This window comes from Anastrepha ludens, chromosome X (genome assembly GCF_028408465.1).
Source record: "Anastrepha ludens isolate Willacy chromosome X, idAnaLude1.1, whole genome shotgun sequence".
NCBI classification, from domain to species: Eukaryota; Metazoa; Arthropoda; class Insecta; order Diptera; family Tephritidae; genus Anastrepha; species Anastrepha ludens.
In genome coordinates, this window is record NC_071503.1 from 3063088 (window position 1) to 3087511 (window position 24424).

At 41.2% G+C, this 24424-nt stretch overlaps 1 protein-coding gene across 7 annotated transcripts in view; it reads left to right on the forward strand.

The window, feature by feature from the left end:
• Nucleotides 1–23748, forward strand: part of LOC128869257 (adapter molecule Crk) — a 149734-nt gene extending 125986 nt beyond the window's left edge. For 5 of the 7 annotated variants that reach the window (XM_054111793.1, XM_054111791.1, XM_054111790.1 and 2 more), the window contains 5 exons: nt 21703–21825; nt 22130–22346; nt 22408–22536; nt 22632–22829; nt 22898–23748. In XM_054111793.1, coding sequence (XP_053967768.1) covers nt 21703–21825; nt 22130–22346; nt 22408–22536; nt 22632–22829; nt 22898–23167 — 937 coding nt within the window. In that variant the 3' untranslated portion in view covers nt 23168–23748. Of the gene's footprint in view, nt 1–369; nt 456–21702; nt 21826–22129; nt 22347–22407; nt 22537–22631; nt 22830–22897 lie in introns of those variants that run through there. The other 2 variants (XM_054111797.1, XM_054111794.1) reach the window with 2 other exon arrangements.
• Nucleotides 23749–24424: the final 676 nt, after the last annotated feature.

Sequence of the window (24424 nt, forward strand, 5' to 3'; positions counted from 1 at the left end):
CATATTGATTTCTTTTTAACAGTATTTGTATTGTTTGGAATTTTGATATAGTGGGGGTGTTGAGAATGTATATCAAAATGTAAATTCTAACATCATCCAGTACTAAATATTTGTATTAAAACTATTGATGTAATTATCAAATCTGGCAACCTTTCATGTACTTGTCAAAACCTGAAATAAAGTTTAAGTCATTTGTTGTAAATCCATCCACGCGTGCTTTTCTTTCTTAATATTATGAAATATAGAACACTACTAAACAACTGTGTCTTCATCAAGTAAGGTGTGAGTGACCTGTATGTGTTGCTATTTTATGTTGAACAAAGAGGAGATATGGTCGATGAACTAACTGAATATCTTGAATGTATGTAGGTATAAAGCCGATGTGCGAGAATGCGCTTTAGATGCTGTAGAAAAATTCCAATAATATAACTCAAAGCAATTTACCAAAGAAGCAGGTGAGTCATACGGAACGTTGATAATGTCACCGGCACTAATAAAAAATTGGTACCGAAGTACCTATATACCTACGTAGCATTATTATGTAAATAATGAGGTTGAAAATTTCATACATTGTACATACATTTCTTGGCGTAGCAGCATGAAAGCTGGGTGGCTGTACTGATCGAAAATCCTTAAATTAATATAGCAACTTAGTTTCTCTAATTGTTCAATAAGCGAGCTTGTAGTAAAACATCGCTCCTAAAGCAAGTTTTTTACGAATGTTTGCAACTAGCCCGAAGAACACACTCGAGCTTGACTTGTTTACAGTAGCACAGAAAACAACCTATGTGACATATCACGCTGAAATTTGCCATGTAAGCTTATAACAGTCCTACCAAAAAACAAAAAATTTATTTTTGCCATATGTCATCCGCGGACCGTTTTATTGATAACGTCACGTTCATATTTGAGCAGAAGGTATATACACGGATTTATCGAACAGTAAGCGGCCGGCGTAGCTGAATGGGTTGGTGCGTGATTACCATTTGAAATTCACAGAGAGAACGTAGGTTCGAATCTCGGTGAAACACCAAAATTAAGAAAAACGTATTGTATTGTTTGTCTGTGCTCGTCATTTGCACCAATCTTTTTCAAAATTTCCGTTATGCGGGAGGTGGCATGGTTACTGACCGTTTTTGCCCATTTCCAATACTTGGTGAAGAGTAATATGTGTACTTCATCACATTGATTAATATTAATTTTTGATCAAATTATTGTGCGTACGGACGGACAGATACGACTTAACTTCCTCCTCTCGTCATTCTGAGCATTTTGGTGAATATGTCAATATCTCGATTCGTTTATGCTATTGCCTTCAACCGTAACCGTTTGTGAAGCATATTAGGACGCACGGGTATAAAAACGGATTATCTAATAAAATATTTGATAAAAGAAATATTTGGGATCGGCACCTATCTAAAAATCTATTAAGCCAAGTGAACAGTTCTTTTAGTTTGTTCGCTTTATTTAGTTTTATTTTATTTAGTATTATCTTTTTTGGATCGAATTTCCGCCGTTACTTTTCTGCGTTTTAGATTCCATTGTATAATTGCGCGATTGAAGAAGTCCCCGTTTTTTCTGGTATAGAATTTGATTAGCTCATTTCCTCTTAAAGTCAGCTTCGTATCAAGAAAATTGTGCAAATTTTTCAAAAGATGATATTTTCTTTTTGCCAGGTTTGGACTACATACAATACTCGTACTATCGGAGTTCCTGGTGTCTTGTTAAAGATTAGTGCGGCCTGGTGGTGTTGTGATGAAACACAACATACTTCCTATACTTCTGGTCGATCTCCTCCTTAGTTGTCGATAATAGAGGCTCGTTCGGCGTAATGAATATTTCTCTTTCAATCTCAGAAATTATACAGCAAACCGTCCGTTTGAGCCTATTTAATTCCATACAAAGGCTCATATGCATTAATTCATGTGGTATATCTATACAAATGGTTCCAAATGATTTTCTAGTTAATCTTTAGTTGCAGGGCAATAGAATAAGTGGCCAAATGGCGGCCCAATAATAGCACTCCATGATTTTGGTGACATTTCCAATGATTGGCCTACCAGAGCATGTAGAGCATGTCTCATCTTCGACATCCATTACACAAGAACGAAATACTTGAAATGAAAGTATCCCTCTGCCAAAAGAAACTAAAAAGTTCGACCCAAATTGGGGTACATCAGAATTCGTTTTAGAGGTATGGTTCCTTCGGCAAAGTTTCTTATTTTGATCCCTAGAATATGATTTTCACAGAGCAATGGGCGATTTTTTTGCCTCCCCACAAAAGACACTAAAAGTTCGACCCAAATTGGGGGACATCAGAACTCGTTTTAGAGGTATGGTTCCTTCGGCAAAGTTGCTTATTTTGATCCCTAGAATATGATTTTCACAGAGCAATGGGCGATTTTTTTGCCTCCCCACAAATTCTGTGGCAAACTTTACCGTATGCATAAATGCACAAATTCGCAGAAAAGAGTTTCGTTATTTTTGCTTTTGTTCGTATGCATTGTCTACTCATAAATTATACTCAGTTTCGTGGCAAATTTTGCTTGTTAACAATGGAGTGGGGAGCTAAGAAAAATTGCATTGCCTGACTGCATTATATATATATATATACATGCCCCACAAAGTCTGCGTTTACCCGAATAGCCTTCTTAAATTTATTAAAAACAAAATAGAATATTATGATTAAATTGAAATCTTTAAAATTTGTTTATTCACTACATTCCCAGCTGTTAAGGGCAAAAAAAAAAAAAAAAGATTCCTCACTTCACTTTTTAGATAACGGGAAAATAATTTCAGCAGCATGTAAATGTGGCACCAAAAAGTCTGCGTTCAGCCTGTTTATTTTAATGATACCGTTAATTTTAAGATATTTTTCCTTGTTTATATTAATTTTTGATTGCGCATTACTTCGATTGAATGTTAACAAAGCTTAGTTGAACATTTTATTTATAACTGGAGATAATTAAAGAACATGGAAGGAAAGGGGAAAGAAATAAGGGTTTCTGAGAGGAAAATAATTATAAAAATGTGGAAAGACGGAAAAAGTTTCGGAAATATTGGAAAATCTTTTGGGAGAACTTATTCCTCTATTCAGCGAGTTGTAACAAATTTTCGGCAAACTGGAATTTTTACATCTAAGCCCAGGTCAGGGCGTCCGAAAAAATTATCGACCCGAGAAAAGCGTTCTATAATCAACTTGACAAAGGTTAACGCCCTGATTACATCCTCAAAATTAGTTGAAAACATAAATCAAACATTTAAAAAAAGTATTTGCGCTGAAACTGCCAGAAAAGTTCTACGTCAAGCTGGATACCATGGTAGAGTCGCCCGAAGAAAGCCTTTCATTTCTCTTGTGAACAGACGTAAACGCATTCAGTTTGCTAATAAGTACATAAACAAGCCTCCCGAGTTCTGGAAAAAAGTAATATTTTCAGACGAAAGTAAATTTTGCATATTCGGAATAAAAGGCCGTTAAATTGTTTGGCGAAAACCTGGAACTGCTCTTGAAAAGCAAAATCTTGTTGGCACGGTTAAGCACGGCAAATGGGGTGGGTCAGTTAGAATTTATTGATTCGACGATGGATAAATGGGGATACTTGAACATACTAAAACGGAATTTAAAGCAAAGTGCAAAAAATCTCGGCTTATCAAGAACATTTTGGTTTCAACAAGATAACGACCCGAAGCACACAGTCGAGATCGTTAAGCTTTGGCTCTTGTACAACGCCCCAAAACGGCTTAAAACACCGCCACAATACCCAGATCTTAACCCCATCGAGCATCTGTAGGATCTATTGGAAAAAAGAATTCGTCAGCAAGTGATTACAAGTAAAGAGGTTTTACGGAGTGTCATGCAGGCAGAATGGAGGAAGATAACATCAGAGGAAACAGACAAACTAGTAAGTTCAATGCCAAATAGGCTGTGTGAAGTCCTGAAGCAACGTGGATATCCAACTAAATATTAGATTTAATTTTTGCATATAGCATATGATGTTTTTGTATTTGACTTTAAGACTGAACGCAAACTTTATGGTCGCTTTATTTACTTGTTACAGCCATTATTCACCGTTATCTAAAAACTTATGTGAGGAATCTTGAAATTTATTTTTGTTTTTGTAACTTAAACATATAATAAACATATAAATATATACAAATTTATAAAAATTATAAAAGCACGTTATGTGTTTCATTCACTAAAAAGTTTTTTTTAGGGTGAACGCAGACTATGTGGGGCATGTGTATATATAATACACCCGCGCGTACACCCTTTTTAGGTGTTGGGCCGAGCTCCTACTCCTATTTGTGGTGTGCTTCTTGATGTTGTTCCATAAATGGAATGGAATGCATTACTGTCTGTCAAAAAAGTACGGGGAATTGTTCAGTAAAGCGCAAAATAATTGTTTAATCATCAAAACTTGTTTTGTCGCCTTCAAAATAGGCTCCATTCGAAGTAATACACATATACCAACGATTAGTCCAGTCATCAAAGTTCCTTTTACACGCGTTTGAAGATATCTTCTTCACCTCCTTCAGCGAATTCTCCTTAATGGCCTCTATCCATTCAAAGCGGATTCCTCGGAGTGGCATTTTATGTTTTGGGAAAAGGAAAAAATCACAGGGTTAAATCCGGTGAATACGATGGTTGTTCCATAGTATCAGTTCAGTTCAGACAGTTCAGTCCATAAGTTCGTGCGTATTTTACGCATAATTTCACTTGTGTACGATTTTTGCATGCAAAAAATTATTTGCGGAATAAAACGGAACTATTTATATCATTTTTGATATATTGTGCATTCAATAAGTGATTTTAATCGCGGATAGAATCACGTGTTGTTAAAAAAGAAAATGCAATCTTCGAACGCGTATAAGAGGCATATTTTGTATTTTTTTTATAAATGTGGTAAAAATACGACAACTGCTGCTGCAGAAATAAACACTGTTCACCGTGAGTGTAAGGACTGCGCAAAAGTGGTTTTCAAAATTCCGAAGTGGTAACTGCGACGGGGAGGATGCCCCGCGCGCTGGTCGTCCTGAAGTCTTTAACTCCGACGCCTTGCTCGAACTCGTAGAAGCTGAGCCAAATTTGACAATCGATATGATAGCTCAGAGGTTAAATTCATGTTGTTGTAGTAGCATAAACATTCCCCATACTTACATACGGGGAATGCTGCTGGAGTGACAGTCCTTGGCCGGATATAAATCCGGATCGTTTTGGTAACGTAGAACCGACTGTCATGGAAACGAGGTTAAATTCATCGCATGGAGCAGTTCATAGGCACCTGGTTCAGTTGGGAAAGGTTTCAAGGCTGGGAAAATGGGTTCCGCATAGACTTTCCTTCGCCAACCTTCAGCAGAGAGTGAATGTGTGTTCTCTGCTGCTGCAACGGCTTGAAAATGAAAGTTTTTTGAACCGTATCGTTACTGGTGATGAAAAATAGGACCTTTACAATAACCCTGTTCGCAAAAGCCAATGGGTAGATAAAGATGGAACACCAGAACCCACCAGTAGAGATGGCCTTAAACCCAAGAAGATTCTCCTGTCTATTTGGTGGGATATGGTCGGTATTCTTTATTATAAACTTCTGGAATCAAATCAGACGATAACTGCTGATTATTATTCCCATCAGCTATCAAACCTGAATGAGGCACTTAAAAAAAATCGACCGTCTTTAGTAAATAGACGCAAAGTTTTGTTTCACCACGACAACGCAAGACCTTATACCACAAGGCAAACATTAGGCAAGCTGAACGAGCTCGGATTGGAGCTAATGCCGCATCCACCATACTCTCCGGATATTGCACCTTGTGATTATCACCTTTTCCGTGGACTTCAATCCCATATGAGGAAAAAGAACTATTCCGCAAAAGAAGCTATAAAAAGGGATATTTTGGCTCCAAGGACAAACAATTTTTTGAGCAGGGAATTAAAAATTTGCCTAAACGTTGAGAAGACATTGTAAATAATGAAGGAAAATATATTATTGTAATAAAATAAAAATAAAATGTAAAATAAACATATTTTTTATTAATTTTAAAACCACCTTTAAAAAACGCATGAACTTATGGACTGACCTGATATTTGCCGAGTTTTTGGTCAAAAAAGTGTTTACAATTTGAGCCTTGTGAGACGGTGTGTTATCATGGTGCAAGATCCATGAGTTTCTTTCCACAAACGTCGCATATGTAACTTGCGAATAATTTTTTATTTACCGTAGAACCATTTGGAACGAATTCCGAGTGCACAATACCATGATCCAGACCAGAATGAAAGAGAACGAGTAGCACGACTTTCACTTTTGACGAACTTTGACGTGGTTTTTTGTGTTTCAGCTCATATCGATAGCGCCATTCAGCCGCCTGTTGACTGCTTTGCATGTACCTTTCGCAAGTACTTCTCCAGTGTGCGGTTCAATCTTTCGACCATTCCATCTGATTGGGGATGCAAGGATCTTGTACGTGTTTTCTTAATCTCCAACAAGCAACACATTTCTTTGAATACTGCGGATTCGAAGTTCCTTCCTTGGTCTGAATGCAACTCGATGGGTACTAGCAACCGAGGCATCCAATTCTGCACAAAAACCTCAGCTCAGGCCTCCTGGTTTGGTAGAACGTACACTTTTGGCCACTTACGGAATCACTTGTTGGAAACGGGCATGCAACATCCATGGTCACTCGCTCAAATGGTGAACCTGCGTTGTATTGCTGTAATCCTCCTTCTCCTACTTTGGGTCTTTCACTGCCAAACACTCCGAGCAATTTCAAATTCATTCTGCTACGGATTCTGTGCAATTTATTCAGTAACACCGCTGCCTAATCTGATCCAGCGTTTTAGTGATACCCAGATGACACAGATCACGGGAATGGTTTCCATCTTCACCTTGACATAAGCGAGGCAGAGCTTCTTCTTCTTCTTAATTGGCGCTATAACCGCTTACGCGATTTTGGCCGAGTTTAACAAAGCGCGCCAGTCGTTTCTTTCTCGTGCTAACCGGCGCCAGCTGGACACACCAAGTGAAGCCAAGTCCTTCTCCACCTGATCTTTCCAACGCAGAGGAGGCCGCCCTCTTCCTCTACTACCACCAGCTGGTACCGCATCGAATACTTTCAAAGCCGGAGCGTTTGTATCCATTCGGACGACATGACCCAGCCAACGTAGCCGCTGGATCTTTATTCGCTGCGCTATGTCTATGTCGTCGTAAAGCTCATACTGCTCATCGTTCCATCGTCTGCGATATTCGCTGTTGCCAACGTGCAAAGGTCCAAAAATCTTACGCAGAATCTTTCTCTCGAACACTCCAAGCGTCGCTTCATCGGATGTTGTCATCGTCCAAGCTTCTGCGCCATACGTTAGGACGGGCATGATGAGAGTCTTGTAGAGTGTTAGTTTTGTTCGTCGAGAGAGGACTTTACTACTCAATTGCCTACTTAGTCCAAAGTAGCACTTGTTGGCAAGAGAGATTCTACGTTGGATTTCAAGGCTGACATTGTTATCGGTGTTAATGCTGGTTCCTAAATAGACGAAGTCTTTTACAACCTCAAAATTATAACTGTCAACAGTGACGTGGGTGCCGATACGCGAGTGCGCCGACTGTTTGTTTGAAGACAGGAGGTACTTCGTTTTGTGCGAGGCAGAGCTCCATCAATTATTTTAAGACTAGTCCACTGTACCCAATACACCTTAGCCACACGGCTTTCTTTCGATACTTCACTTTTATATGGTCTCTCTCCAGCGCCTTTCGCTTCCATAATATTTCTCAGGTTAGCATCATTCAATTGACTTCTTATTACACTTGGTTCCCACTCATCATCTGGTTGCAACTGCATTAGTCTGATATCAACTATACTCTACAGCCCAAGGTCGCCGAGGTAGTGCATCAAAGTTCTTCTTTTCGATGCTCGATCTCAAAGTCGTAATTTTGCAGCCTTTCGAACTACCGTGAAATTTGTCCTTCCGGATATTGGAGCAACCATCTCAGTGCTGCATGTTCGGTTGTTAAATGGAATCGTTAACCATACAAGCATTTTTTAAAATGTTTTACGCACTCAACCACCGCTAACAGTTCTCGTCTGGCCACACAGTAATTTATCTGCGGCTTCCCAAGGACTCTGCTATTGTATGCGATCACTTTTTCTTCCTCATTGATGATCTGTGACAGTACTCCACCAATTCCGTATGCGCAGTATAAAGAATCTCTCTCAATTGCTGGAACGCTTCCGCCTGTGCTTTGTACCACACAAATGCGCAATTCTTCTCAGAGAGATTTTGGAGACTCCGGGCAATATTTGCGGACCCTGGAACAAAGCTACGGTAATAAGGGCACGGTCCTAGGAAACTTCGCACTTCGTGCACATTTCTTGGTCGTGGCTAATCTTTTATTGCTTTTATTTATTCCTCGTCCATTTTGATATTGGCACCTTATGTCCAAGATACGTGACTTCGGTTTTAAACAAGGCACACTTCTTCGGATTAAATCGCAATCCCGCGGAGGCAATGCGCTAAAGGACTTCCTCCAAATTTTTCAGATGATCGCTAAAATGTTTACCCTTGATGAAGATGTCACGATTGCAATCCTCGATTTCCACCTGCTAGTAACCACTTTTAAATCAAGCGTGGACAACCGGTTAGCTCCATGGGCTTATTTATGGCTCAATAATTCGACTTTACTGCATATTTTCGATTATCTGATTTTCTTCTTCGCGCTTTGCTAGCGGAACTCGACATGCACCTCAGCGAATTGACGTTGCTTCTCCGGTATCTATTCGATGTTTCACGATGGCAGACTTCCCAAAATCGCTGTTGATAGGTAGCCGTATTTTTTAGCAATTTCTTAGCTTTCGTTCTTTTACTGCTCTCGGCTACTCTTTCTTCTTGCAATCAAGTCCTTATAAAATTGCAGGTTTTTCTGCCTGTTTTCTGGAATTCTTCTCTTATAGCTTCTACAGCCCGATATTTCTCAATTACAGCTCATTTATCCAAAATAACTAGTGACTTGAAATTATGTACGGCCTCTCTTGTCTTTTTCCGTCTCCATTAGTGCCCTTCCCACGATTATGTTTGGAGTCTCCTTAGCTGCTTTTATGACCCACACTTGGCCTGTTCTACAGCCTGGTTCCACATATGACTACTTCAGATTTTGGCAGAATCCGTTGACGGGGACCTTTCTGGACTGTACACTTGCTAATAACCGGGGCTCAGCGGTATCTCCATATTCTGACACGAAAGAACTCTTTTACCCAAATCCAACATAAATCCGTGCAGCAGCTTGAAATTTACGCCAATTATTACTTCATCTGTGATTTCAGCCAGTAAAAATGGGTGCATTACTAAGAAACCTCCAATAACGACTTCGCAAACTAGCTCTCCAGAAATCAAAGCTTTTTCTCCTGTAGCTGTCTGGAGCTTGTAGCCAACCAATGGTTCCACATTACCATTAACCAAATCTGACCTGATGGTCGAGTTCGTTGCACCACCATTTACAGTTCTCCTTATCGTCAAGTTGTTGCTTGTCCGTCCAATTACGAGACAGAGACTGCAGGGCACTCAGAGTTGGGAACCAGCTCTCGCCCCTTAGAGCTCGTTTTTTATAGTTTAATGACTGCTGTGCATCGGGAGCGCCATTGTCAGTTTCAGTGTTTCGCTTCCTTCCTCCTGGGATCGTTTTCGGTGGGCTTCGTGGTATACTGGAATTGCCGGCCATATGTCCGGTCTTACCGCAGTTGTAACACTTTAAGTCCGAGCTTCTTCGTGTTAACTGAAGGAAGTCCTTGCCCTTATAAATTTCCTCCACCGAGGTAGGCCCTTCAACATCAATCGGATGGACTTTATGCTCTGGTTTGCTAGAGAGAGCTGCTGTTTACTGTGTCCGCGCAAACGACACTGTTTCAGCAAAGGTCCCCTTCGGTGTTGAGGATGCTGCCCGTTTCGGATCTCACTTCATCTTCTCAGCGAAGTGTGCAGTTTGCCAAATGTACCAACCGCTCAATCTCTGTCGCGTATTCCTGCAAGCTTTCATTTGTTTTCTGATAGCGATTCGTCAGTTCCATCTGGAACAGTTGTTGCCTGTGGTCACTCCCGTAACGTCTTTCTATTGCTGCCATCAGACTTTCATAGTTGTCCCAATGCAGCAACCTTGTCTGCAGTAATCCAGTGACTTGTTGCTGTTGTTGCTTGGAACTGGAGCTTAAATATCGGGAATGTTACAGTGCTGTCAAATAATGGTGATTTTACGTTCGGGCCATTGATTAACATATTCGGACGATTCAGTCGTAGTTCACAGAGGCGAGTCTTCACTGCATCTACCGCAGTCTTAATCGTTTCTAGTTGCGACGTCTGAGTCTTCTCTGCTTCCAATTTGAATATACGCGTATCCTGTTTCTCCAGCTGTGCATTTTTGACCACAACTCCACTGACATTTGAGACAAGCCACGCTGTTCCGATTCCTTCTGGCGTAGCAGCAGCTTACTACTCAGCTGTCGTCGGGTTAAGATTTGCCAAATTTTTTATGCTGCGCTTTTCTCTGACCGATAGTGTTCTTTGACGCCCAGATCTGGGCTTATATGTTACAATCCCGGTTTGCTTGCATTTCAGATACCCTAATTTCTTTTCCTTTGCTTTCCATTATTACTATTTTTAAATAAAATGTGCGACTGATTTCGCCAGCCGATCAATTATAATGACAAATAAAGAAAAGTGCTTAAACACGAAAAAAAAAATCCTAATAAAGTAACGCTATTATTAAAAGAAACAAACTGTATGCGGGCTTTCTGGTTGCTATATTTACATATTTTTGCATTTACTTATCGTTATATAAACGTTGAAGTAAGGATTCTTCCTATTCATTTTTTGGTTTTGTAACTTCGGCCGCCGTTGCCGAATATGTGGATGCGTGACTGCCATTCGGAGTAATAGGTTTGAATCTCCTTCGAGCTTCGTCAAACACCCAAAAAGGGTGTAAGCGCCAATTAATATAAATAGCTAAAGAATGTAATCAAAGAGTAAATAAAAAAATATGTTTTTAACTATAAATTTATATTGTGTTTTTAATCAGTTTAAAAAAATTTGTAAAGTGTACGCAGACTTTATGAGCTATGTGTAGGTAAATTTTAAGCGAATTTCAATGCAGCTAATGTCGATTAAAAACTAGGTGATTAGTCTCGAAACTGATTTTCGAAAGTTATTTCGGTGAGATTTAAAATGGTATTAACATGCGTGTATCAGAAGTTATGATATTTAGTAGAGTACTGACACTTTCAAACAGCGCTAAGGTAAACTTTTGAAAGCATTATTAGCATCAGCTGCGACGATGTTTGGAAGAACTATTGTAGCTAACCGTGGATTTTGCAAGAAGACACCGATCTCAAGCATCGAAAAAGAATATGGGAAACCCGTTATGACTATACCTTTTCTTGATGTGACTATAAATTTTCTTAAATATATTGTGTAAAATAAATATTATAAGTCCATGCAATGCAGTTTATTATAATCGAATTGCTCAAATATTGTAGTTAATAAGTTAAAGTACACTTTTTGAACCTATGAATACTGTTCTGAATAGTAACATAGGGTAAATAAAGCTAATGTACATATATTTAGTGAGCAGAAAGACTTATTGGATATAAAATGTAAAGAATGCTGTGTGCTTCTGATTATTTTGATCCTTTGTTATAGAGGGTCCCAAAGACGGGCAACAAGGGCAAAGAACTGACTTTCTGTTTCTAGGCAACTAGTTCATACTATAGGGTGGGTCAAATAAGACCTACTATTGTTAAACACAAATAACTTTTGCAATAATCATTTATTTTGGTTAATTGTTTTTATACATTGAATATATTTTATATGTATGAAATATTACATCAGACCAATGTCCACCATTTTTCTCGATACAAAGATTGGCTCTTTTTAACGCGTTTTCCATTACAGCCACAATTCTCAGGATCAGTATTTCTCTTCGTCTGCAATAGGTGGTGGTTGGACTCCGATTACGGCATTCACAGGACGGGAGTTCATGAAGGTGGTAACGGTCTCCCGGTGGATGTCGTTAATTGACTGTCTAAATACTGTCCGGTCCAGTAGGTTTCGGTCAGTTTTGTCCTGGATTTCGTCAGCGTAGTCTAAGAGGTGTCTCCTGACGTGCCTGGGAGGCGGCTCAGGCTCAAGCAGGTGTCTGCAGGGGTGAAACCTGCGGTAACATCCCAGCAGGAACTGCTTGCTGAGCAGTTTGTTGTGCTCCGCTACTGGGAGCATTTGTGCCTCGTTGTGTAGATGTTGGATGGGAGACATCAGGAGGCACCCGGTCGCTGTCCGAATGGCGTTATTTTGACATGTCTGTAGCTTTGTCCACTGCGAATCACTAGTTCCAGGCGACCAGACAGGCGCAGCATAGTTTAGAACCGGCCGGCCAATTGCCTTAAATGTCGAAAGCAACAGTTCTTTGTCTTTGCCCCAAGTGCTGATGGCCAGCGATTTGAGGACCTTGTTGCGATTTTGGACTTTTGTGGCAATTGCGGTTGCATGCGCAGAGAAGGAGAGCAAGCACCAAGTCCACGGCGACCCTTTTCCCCACCTGGACAAAGGAGAATTCAACATTCCCAGGGCAGCCGGTTCTACGTTACCGGAATGACTCGGGTTTTTCCCGACCAAGTGCTGCCGCCCCAGTATACTAGCCCTGTCTAGTGTATTGCATATCACCCTCAGCGTATTGTAGTCGTTGTTGGTGGTTCCATAATAAATTTTCAACAATTCAGTTATAACCTACAAAAAGAGAAAAATAAATATGTCAAAAAATAAAAAAGTTATTTGTGCTTAACATTAGCAGGTCTTATTTGGCCCACCCTGTATATAAGAGATCGATACGATTGAGTAAATTAATATCGGTCCATAAATTATTTGGGCTCCTGAGAAACAATGATCTTGTAAAGAAGTACTAAAAATTTTAACTTCAGCAAGTCATTAAAACGTATGGAAAATATTAGCTTAAAAAACACGGATATTGGCACTTGGCTTTCTAGAAACAATTTCGGAATCAGTGGTCAAAGCATAAGTTGTGAACTTCTGGGGCCTACACCATAAGCGCTGCCATTTGCATCATTATCTATACTCGCTTTATTTATTTATCTAAAATATGTGGGTATTACCTTTTTAAGTCTTTTATAATACATCTACAGAATGGAAGTTACAAAAATTTAAAAAACTTTATTCTAGCACAATAGAATGTAAACTTAAAACTAAAATCTAACAATAGGATATACAGGGTCTGGCGCTTCAAGTGTAACCAATTAAAAAGGCCATAAATTTAAGAGATAAAAATCCTTGTGCAAAGTATCTTGGTTTAACTATAGATGAAAAAATAAATTAGAAACGACATATAGAAAATAAACGAAATGTAATCAAAACCAAGTTCTAGGTGTTGGCTAGAAATGCAAAACCAAGCCCTAACAACAAAGTAGTGCTATATAATTAAATAATCTCAGCCATTTGAAAATATAGAATAGAAATCTAAAATATGTACTTCGAAAAATAACAAAAACAGGCTGGTATATACCAAATGACGTCAATATCAACGTCACAGGGACCTCAATATCGACACCATAAATGACACAATTAGAAAATATTGTATACAGGATCCGGCACTCGAAGTTTAACCAATTAAAAAGTCCATACCTTTAGTCTTTTTAATAGGTTACACTTCTGTATACTGTATTTTTTTTAAAAGGCCATGCATTTAGCGTTTCCGCGACAGTCGGTTCTACATTACCGATACGACCCGGATTTATATCCGGCAAAGGACTGTCACTCCGGCAGCATTCACCGTATGTAAGTATTGGGAATGTTTATGCTGCTACAACAACAACAACCATACATTTAGTTTGGAAAATTACTTTTATTCAATTCAAAGTGAAAAATGTGTGAAAATAATACAAAATTAAGATTAAATTTACTTTTGCTCGAAATGACCACATTTTGCCTTGACCATGACCATGAGACGATCCAGCAACGAATCACAAGCTACCCGAAGGTAATTTGCAGGCATTTTGGCCCACTCGCGGGCAATGGCCTTCTTCAGCGCCTCGAGACTGGTGAATATTTTAGTTCGGACCTTGCTCTCCAAAATGGACCAAAGAGAATAATCCCGGACTCGCGTCTGGTGAATTTGAGAGCCATTGTGTGGACGTTATGAAATTCGGAACCTTGTTGTTTAGCGATTATTGATTCATTCGAGCTTTGTGAGACGGTGCCGAGTCCTGTTAAATCGTCCATGGTCTGCCACCGAACTTTTTGTCTGCCCACGGCTTCAAAGCAACTTTCAGAATACTTTCCCGATAATATTTCGCATTTAACTTGACGCCAGGCTTAATTAAAATTATTGGAGCACCCATCTGCGGTTATAACGGCCCAAGCCATTACCTGTGGCGGACGCTGCCTCCTGGTGGCCAATCGATGACTCAAATTCTTGTATGAACGGTCGGTCAAATAAACGATAGGGGTTTGTGAGTTTACGAATTGCTCAATTTTAAAAGTTTTCTCGTCAGAAAACACAATGTTCGGAGATTGACCGCTTTCCCGCAAGCGAAGCAACTCTTTGCTCTCTCAAGTCTGACTTGTTGCTGCTTTGGTGTGAGATCATGCGCCTTTTGGATCTTGTACGGCTTGACTTAAAGATCATTTTTCAGTATGCGGCGGATGGTACGGTCAGATATTTTCAGTTTTTTCGCCATTTGATTGGCATTTCGTCGGGGATTTCGCTCAAGTCGCTTCTTCACTCCATGACGTTTCGCAATGCTACCAGTATCATTGTAACGAGTAATGATGCAATAAACAAAAACTTTATTTACTTGAAGGTGCTCGAGCTCACGAACAATCGCTGGTTGTGATTTTCCAGTCAAATATAATGCAATCACACTAATACGTTTGAAATCCATTACTGGGTTTTTTCGCGTTTATTCTCGGCAAAATGCTTCCGCGCGCTTGTAAACAATACTCTGGACTGTCATTTAGTCAACTAACAGACAGGGGGTGCTCCTGCATCAAATACGCGAGTGGTCTGAAGTTGGTTACATTTCGAGTGCCGGACCCCGTATACTGGTAGTAAGTCTAAATATAGTTTATTATAATTACTTTTAAGATTTGAAGATATGTGTAGAAGAGCAAGGATCTTAAAGATTGATACAAATACGAGCAAAAGTTTATTTACTTAAATAAAATAAATCGAGAAAAGAAGTTAACCGCAATCACATTCAATTTGCAGAAAAAAAATTCTGAATTATCTTTTTGTGGTTACGTCTATTCATAGCAGACTTGATAGATTCTGAAATGGAATTTCAGAGCCTCACAGCACTAATGAACAAAAGCCCTGATGAGGACAAGGAAGAATATTTGGCGAAAATCAGTGTTTGGTGCGTCTTAGATTTCATCAATCTTCATTTTTCGTAAAGGAATTTGGGAGCTTTAAACTCAATTAGCTTATACATAAATATACGATTTATAGTCTCCAGATATGGATGGAGGATGATTCCATGTGTAGAAGTCCACACAAGTGAGGAAAGTCACGGATTACCATTCACTTTGGAGTGGCCAATACGATTCTTCTACATACGGTCCAAGCAGCTCACAACTTCTCGGCTTAGCACAAGCATCATCTGGGCAGCTTCCGAACACACGTTAGAGAACGAGCTAATGTGAGAATGCGAAAAAACCCAGAATAGCTGGTTGTACGCTGGGTTTGGGACCCGCCAGGTAAAAATCCTCACAAAGAAAACATGTACAAAGCATCGGATATGAACATTTTTTACCTGCAAATGAACTAATGACTATGATTTGAGAGCATACACCTGGAATGTCCGCTCCCTCAATGGGGAAGGTGCCTCTGCCCGGCTGGTTGATGCCCTCGTGAGAGTAAAGGCCGACAGCACTGCCATTCCAGAGATGCGATGGACGGAGCAAGGCAAGAAAAAGTAGGACCTTGCGACGTGTTGGATATTTTGTGTGAGAGAGACTTCGTCGCAAAGAAATGTTGTTGTAGCAGTATACTTATCCTTGTCAGTGTTATATAGATCACCGAAAATCTTCGTCTAGCTCATCTATCGGTAGACCCAGGAAACTTGCTGTTTCAACAGGTTGGGTGCATGGGTTTGATGGGGCATGTGAAAAGGTTGTTAGTGTTGTGCAAAGTACCTTCACATCCTGGACATATGTTTAGTAAGTCGGGGTCAATACTGGATAAGAAGTGGTTTAACCTGCTACAGTATCCAAAACGTAATTGCGCCAATGTTAGGCGGGACTCTCGAGGTATCTGGAGCTCCTTGTTGTTGTTTTAACAGCATAGGTAGACTTGTCAGTGTAGGCATATCATCGGTCATCTTCGTCTAGCTCATCTAGGGGTAGGCCCAGGAAACATGCTGTTTCGACAGGTTGGGTCCAGAGGAAGAGGGGGGTTAGATGAGTCGGTTTAAGGGGGCATGTGAAGAGGTGGTTAGTGTCGTGCGGGGTACCTTCACATGCCGGACATGTGATGGGTATGTCGGGGTCGATTCTGGATATGTAGGAGTTTAACCTGCTACAGTATCCAGAACGTAGTTGTGCCAGTGTGACACGGGTCTCACGGGGAAGCTGGAGCTCTTCGTCTGGAATAGGTGGTGGTTGGACTCCGATTACGCCATTCACAGGACGGGAGTTCATGAAGGTGGCAACGGTCTCCCGGTGGCGACCAGACAGGCGCATCATAGTTTAGAACCGGCCGGCCAATTGCCTTAAATGTCGAAAGCAACAGTTCTTTGTCTTTGCCCCAAGTGCTGCCGGCCAGCGATTTGAGGACCTTGTTGCGATTTTGGACTTTAGTGGCAATCGCGGTTGTGTGCGCAGAGAAGGAGAGCAAGCTGTCAACGGTTACACCCAAAATTTTGGGGTTATTTACCGTCGGAATTTGGTGTCATCGACTTTTACCTTAAGGGACAGCTTGCCCTCCTTTGTCCAGGTGGTAAAGAGGGTCGCCGTGGACTTGGCGGGAGAAAGTTTTAGATTCCTCGCAGTGTAAAAGCGAGAAAGGTCGGTGAGGTAGTTGTTCACTTTGGAACACAGGCCATCGATGTCATTGCCCGACGCCATTATCGTCCAGTCGTCAGCGTATGAGATCAGGGAAACTCCCGCTGGTGGTTGGGGGAGCTTCGAGATGTAGAAGTTGAACAGCAAGGGAGAAAGGACACCACCCTGCGGACCACCTTGCTTAATCTTTCTCTGCTTTGATGTTTGATCTCGAAAAATCACTGACGAGTGTCGACCGCTCAGGTAGTTTGCGAACCACCTCTTCAGCCCTGGCGGGAGTGTCGACTGTAAAATGTCATCTAGTAGCGTGGAATGGCTGACTGTATCGAAAGCCTTCTTCAGGTCCAACGCTACTAGGACAGTCCTCTCGCAGGGGCGGTTTTGGTTAAGCCAGTGATTTATCTGGGCGTTTATGACGGTGAGTGCTGTGGTAGTGCTATGCACTCGTCGGAATCCGTGCTGATGTGGGGCTGGGGCCAGGTGTTTCGTGTAGGTTATCGGCCGATAAGACTCCCCTTGGTTGGCAAGTTTCCCAGGTTTCAGTAGTGGGACCACTCTCCCTGCTTTCCACTTGTCAGGGATGATGAGAGTGGCCATGGACAGATTGAAGACACTTGTGAGGAATCCTACTCCCAGGGGTCACAGATGCTTCAGCATCAGCGCGTTTAATCCGTCAGGGCCAATGGCTTTCGACGATTTCGATTTGTTGATGGCCCCCTGAACCTCATCACCGGAGAAAGTAAGTGGCGCACTGTCGTTCGTCAGTTTGTGCAGCCTTCTGGTAGCACGACGTTTGGTTCTGTCGCCCGGAGGATGCAGTATGAAAAGACGGCTAAAATAGCTCGCGCATCTCTTCGGGTCCGACGAAGTGCAACCGTTGAAGGTGATAGCCACCTTGTCGTTGTGCTTCGTCGGGTTCGACAGGGAGGTAACGGTGGACCAGAGCTTACTCACCCCAGAGGTGAGGTTGCATGTCTTCAGAGGCTCAACCCATTTGGTCCGCTTATGTTGATTTACCAGTTGCCGGATCGCCAAATTGAGATCCCTTATGCGGGGATCCCCGGGATCGGCCTGGCGTAGGTGGTCACGCTCGTTTGCTAAACTGGCTGCTTCGGCTGGGAAATGAAAACGAATGTCCTTAATTTCCAGCTGGAATGAAGCGAGCCGCAGCAGCTGTGAGCACCTTGTGGAATGCGCCTTCGCCTACGCGCCCATCAGTGGGGATGGAAAGAGCGACTAAGGTGTCCTCGGTGAATTCCGTGAAGCCGGCCCAATCAGCTTTTTTAAAGTTAAAGTAGGACCGGTGATTCGTGGAAACAAAGTCGGCAGGTCTCTCAATCGAGACGATAATGGGCAAGTGGTCTGATGCAAGCGATAGCATAGGTCCCCAGGTTATGGTATTTATCAGACCTGCGCTAGCAATTGTGATATCAGGCGAGCTGCAGCAATTGCCCACTCCCCTGGTGGGACGTCGTCGTTTACAGTGCTGAATGTCTAGTCGTCTATCTGCTCTGCCAATAGCTGTCCCCTACGATAATTCGGCAGGTTTGAACGCCAAAGATTGTGATGCGCATTAAAGTCTCCTACTACCAATCGGGTTACACCCCTGATGAGCGCACCAACCTCAGGGTGATATCCTCCCGGGCAGCAGGTGACCCGACCGCACAGCAGGTGACCCGACCGCACAGCGATCCCTTGACATTCTAAGGTGCTGTCCCTGCGGTCGATTCCTTCATCGATAAGACGATACTGCACTGTGTGGTGGACTATTAACGCTAAGCCTCCACCGTGGTCTCGCTCGCGATCCTTTCTGTGCACATTGTAGCCGTCCCTGGTAATTAAGGGGTAGCTAGCGTGCAGTTTTGTCTCTTGGACCGCAGCTATCTTGATACCATGTCGGCTCATAAAGTCGACGTTGGAGTTTAGTTGTAGGAGTTTAAAACTCCTCGGGAGTGTGATCGTAACTCGGGAGGTGAGGGACGTTGTGGCCTGACGTTGACAGACGGCCACGCCACAGAGGTCGGTTGCGGGTGCAGAGCTCTGTAGCAGGGGGCAACGAAGTCGCGTGTCCACTCACAGGTGTGCGCAAGCCAGACCACCTCCGAAAGTAGCACCAGCCATTGCAACAATTGCATTGGACTGTTGTCAGGCTCCGAGGGACCCTGGTCTGACACACGGAGCAGACTGTGTGGGGGACCAAGAGCTGCTGGTTTGTGCCCGCACTGGGGTAGGAGCAGGAGGGTTGTGGGTCGTGGGGGGAGTTGTGTTGCTCTTGGGGCTCCTTACCGTTGAGGTGTTGTTGGTGGCGGCAGTGTGATGTGCCGGCACTGAGGGCAGTGTAGCCGTAGAGGCAGGGGCTGCCTGATGGCGGGAGCAACACGTGGCCACATACCTTGTGGACCACTCCCTGTGGGTCTTAAGGCCTGAGCAGGTCTTACGATGGCAACACCCGTTGCACTGATTACACCTAAACGAGGTGGAGTTCGGGTGGAGCCGTTTGTGGCAAATGCAGCAGTAGAATACCTCTGGTCCGGGGTTGGGTTCGACGCCAGCCGGGAAGAGAAGTATTTGGAGCAAACTAGCTGCAATGAGTTGCTCCTGTGACGAAAGATTAGGGGAAGGATACGGTACACTAGACAGGGCTAGTTTACTGGGGCGGCAGCCCTTGGTCGGGAAAAACCCGAGTCATTCCGGTAACGTAGAACCTGCTGCCATGGGAATGGCTGTTCCAGACTCTCGAACAGCGGTTTACCCAGGGTTTCCTTTTTCTCCTGTTGTTTACAACTGTGACAGTATGTGTTGTGAGGGATGCCCATTTTGGCTGCTTGTTCTCCCACAGACCAAAAGCCAGTTATGGCTGCCGTTAGTCTCCAGGCGTCCCGTCGTTTCATGTTTATCAATGTTGACGATTGCTTAAGGTTGTAGATGGGCCATAACTTTCTGCTTATTTTTCAACTCGTCTGGTCTCTCCATCTAAAATCTGCGATTCGGAGGTAGTTTAGGGAAATTGCACTCTTGACTGCACCTAGTGGTACGAGTACCGATTCTGCAAGAGCGATATTCATGGCAGATCACCTTCTTGCCAGTTCATCTGTTTTTTCATTACTTTCAATGCTCCTATGTCCCGGGACCCAGATTTAGGTAACTTTATGGTTTTCGCTCAAGGGGGTAAGGCTAGTCCTGCTTTATTCCACCACCTTAGAGGTTGTTGTAACCGAACCAAGTGCCTGGATTGCAGCTTGGCTATCCAAAATAATAGCGATATTGCGCTTAACAGAGGGAGCTGCGATTAGTATCCTACAGGCTTCCCAAATTGCCAGTACTTCCGCCTGAAAGGCACTGCAAGCATTAGGGAGACGCACAGATCTTTAAATTTTAAGTCTATGAGAATATATACCACCTCCAACACCACAATCCATTTTACTGCCATCTGTATAGACTGTAGTGTCGAAGTGGATTAGTGAGAATCCCTTATTCCATTCTTTCCTAGATGGAAAGAGAGTGACAAAATTTCTACTGAATGTTACCGTCGGGACGATGTAGCCAGTCCTCTTTCGAGGTTTATTGGGTTTGTCGCAGTAATAGACTAGCATGGCCGTAAGCTTTTTCCTTCCCGCGACGCGCTTCATTTAACCTAAATGCATTCATTGTTGCCATCTTCTTGATATGTAGATCTACCGGAATAACATGTGTCAGAGCGTTTAGGGCCTCCTATGACATGTTCTGATTGCACCTACTGTTATTGCACAGACTGATCTTTATTTTCTGCCAAATAATTTAATGTTGTATTTTCTTTCTAGAGCTTTCCACCAAACTATAAAATTGGTCGTATAACCGCCTTATACAACCGTAATGTATACTTTTGTTGAAGACCCCATCTTCTTCCAAGCATACTTTTACAGGCATATAAAGCGATTTCTGCTTTCTTTACCCGTTCTTCAATGTTTAATTTCCAGCTAAGTTTGGAGTTCAGAATTACCCCTAAGTACTTTGCACTGGTTGAAAGAGAGAGGGTTTGTCCGTTAATATTTGGTAGAGTAAAAATTGGTACCTTATATCTGGTCGTAAATAGCATCAGTTCTGTTTAATGCGCGTTTAAACTTAGGCCACAGCCTGTAGCCCAAGAGCTAAGCTCGCCTAACACCTTTTGAATGATCCCACTGATCATATTGGGACATAGTCCTGATGCCATTAACACCACATCATCAGCGTACGCGACCACTTTTACCCCACCTCCATTAAGTTTTATTAAGATTTTACTAATAACATATAACCAGAGGAGTCGATAGCACGTGTATTCTGCGCTATATACCTTTCATTCCAATTGGCGCTTACTACCTTTGGGTGTTTTGGCCGAGTTCCTCCTCCTATTTGCAGTGTGCGTCTTCATGTTTTCCACAATAGGAGAGACCTTCAGTTTTATGCCTCCTTCGACCGGCAGATGGTTTTTATGAGGAGCTTTTTCATGACAAAAATAAACCGAGATGACAATACGAAAAAGAAATTGTTGATTGAACTGGAAGATATTGAATATTGATAAAATTTTGAATAATGAAAAAATTTGAATAATTGAAATAGTGAATGTCTAAATAATTGCCTTAAACTTAAACAAATTCTTACAACTAAAAATACTCCATATTGTAAGTATTAATCTCTTTCAGCTGGTATTTCGGCACAATGTCTCGCCTGGATGCTACCGAAGTGTTAATGAATGAACGTGATCGTGGTGTGTTTCTAGTACGTGATAGTAACTCCATCGCAGGTGATTATGTGTTATGTGTAAGGTGCGTGCTTTATTATTAATTTAGTTCTTTGTTCTGAAAATATGTGTATACCCTACAACGGCTTAGATTTCAGTTGAATCTGCATTTTCGCACTTTCGATAATACATATAGATAAAATCGGTATTTAAATTCTGATTTTCAGAAACCGGAAAACATTATTAAATTTATGAATTAAAATATATATTAGAAATAAAACCTTGCTTGTTAGATCAACATTTCATTGTGATGTAGGGTATAACGGCTTTCCAACATTATATAGTATTTTACCAACTTATGTTCGAGCTTGTGGTTTTATTATTTGTAGAGAGGACACTAAGGTTAGCAACTATATTATAAACAAGATACAACAACAGGATCAAATTTTCTATAGAATAGGTGATCAGCTATTCGAAAATTTACCAAAACTTTTAACTTTTTATACGTTACATTACCTTGACACGACGCCACTTCGACGCCCTGCTTCAAAGAAGCCAGAAAAGGTTATTGGCAAATTCGACTTTGACGGCAGTGTAAGCAGAAACGTTTGTTTAATATGAATTTCTTATTTATTCAAATTATATAAAATATCTTATTTTTAATAAGGACCAAGACGATCTACCATTCAGACGTGGTGAGATCTTGACTGTTATCCGTAAAGACGAGGATCAGTGGTGGACAGCAAAAAATCAGCAAGGGCAAATTGGTCAAATACCTGTACCTTATGTTCAAAGAGTGAGTTTTGCTAATTTTTATACAAAAATACCTTATAACTACGAATGAATTCTACTTTAATACCATTTCTTAATTTATTCTTTATATTAAATTAGTGCGAGGAAAATACAGATGATAATTGCATTGATCGACCCCTGTCGAGTATAAGTAACTGTGGTAACCCTTTGGGGCCTAGTAATAGTCTTCGTTCTCCACTTCTGGCGAATGTCACCTGCAAAAGTGATGCCACAGAATCTTTAATTACTGCAAATTGCCACCAGTTAAGCAATTCTCTTAAAAAATCCGACCTACATGTATGTATTTTACAATTAACAGTAATAGTTTCTTGATTTTACATAATCTCTTTTCATAAATTTTAAAGCGAAAGCTACCAGCCTATGCTCGCGTGAAACAGGCACGTGTACCCAACGCTTATGACAAAACAGCATTAAAACTGGAGATTGACGACGTAATTAAAGTAACCAAAACTAACATAAATGGTCAATGGGAGGGGGAGCTAAAGGGCAAAAAGGGGCATTTTCCATTCACACACGTTGAATTCATTGATGATTGCGATCCACTACATAGTCCCGAAAGTAATACGACGGAGGCACATTCTGTGCAAAGCACAAAAAATGATTGGGGGGAATAAGTTATTTGAGGAATTTCATTTCGCATGTTTTCCTGCGATGTTTCTCCTTAATAAATCAGAACACAAAAATGCAAAATAATGAATATGAAATTTGTTAGTTATACTAAAGATAAAACTAGAATACCATTAACAATGAGACATGATTATTTTTTGGAATAAACATGAAAACGATAAAAAAAAATTTGAATGTGGAACGTATTTCTACGAAAGGATTAATCTAATTAAAAAAAAAATAAATAATTGGCGCGTACACTTCTGTTAGGTGTTTGGCCGAGCTCCTCCTCCTATTTGTGGTGTGCGTTTTGATGTTGTTCCACAAATGGAGGGACCTACAGTTTCAAGCCGACTCCGAATGGCAAATATTTTTATGAGGAGCTTTTTCATGGCTGGAATACACTCGGAGGTTTGCCATTGCCTGCCGAGGGATTAATCTAATTACAATAAAAAACTAATATAAATTTGAAAAACACTAATACAACGGCGACCGCCGCACCGAATGGGTTGGTGCGTGACTACCATTCGCAATTCACAGAGAGAACGTCGGTTCGAATCTCGGTGAAATACCAAAATTAAGAAAAACAGTTTTCTAATAGCGGTCGCCCTTCGGCAGGCAATGGCAAACCTCCGAGTGTATTTCTCCCATGAAAAAGCTCCTCATAAAAATATCTGCCGTTCGGAGTCGGCTTAAAACTGTACGCCCCTCCATTTTGTGGAACAACATCAAGACGCACACCACAAGTAGGAGGTGGAGTTCGGCCAAACACCCAAAAAGGGTGTACATATATATATAATACAACAATTTATTGCTACAATATAACACAGTATATCTGTAAGATTAGAGTAAGAAATATGTGTCGACGACAAATTAAAAGGAATTAAGGAGTTGACACTTAGGTTCATATTTTTATATACATACATTTAAATATTTCATGAAAGCGACTTATTTTATAAAATACATATTATATTTAAGTTGATCTGATCTGTTATTTAATGGCATGAATTTATGTCTGTAAAAAATAAATAAACAATAACAGTTGCTATTGTGAAAAAACTTTTGAGAAATAAATAATAAAAGATGCTATATTATTATTACGATGTTGTTGTAAAATCATAAAAGTATCCTAAAAGCTTCGAAGAAGGCTGTTGACAGCAGCCCTTGGCCAAGTACAAATGCACGTATTTTACTCATTGTTCGCTATAGGGCATCCATGGTACAAAATCGGAAACAGAAATATTTAGTGTTTAGCAACATACTAA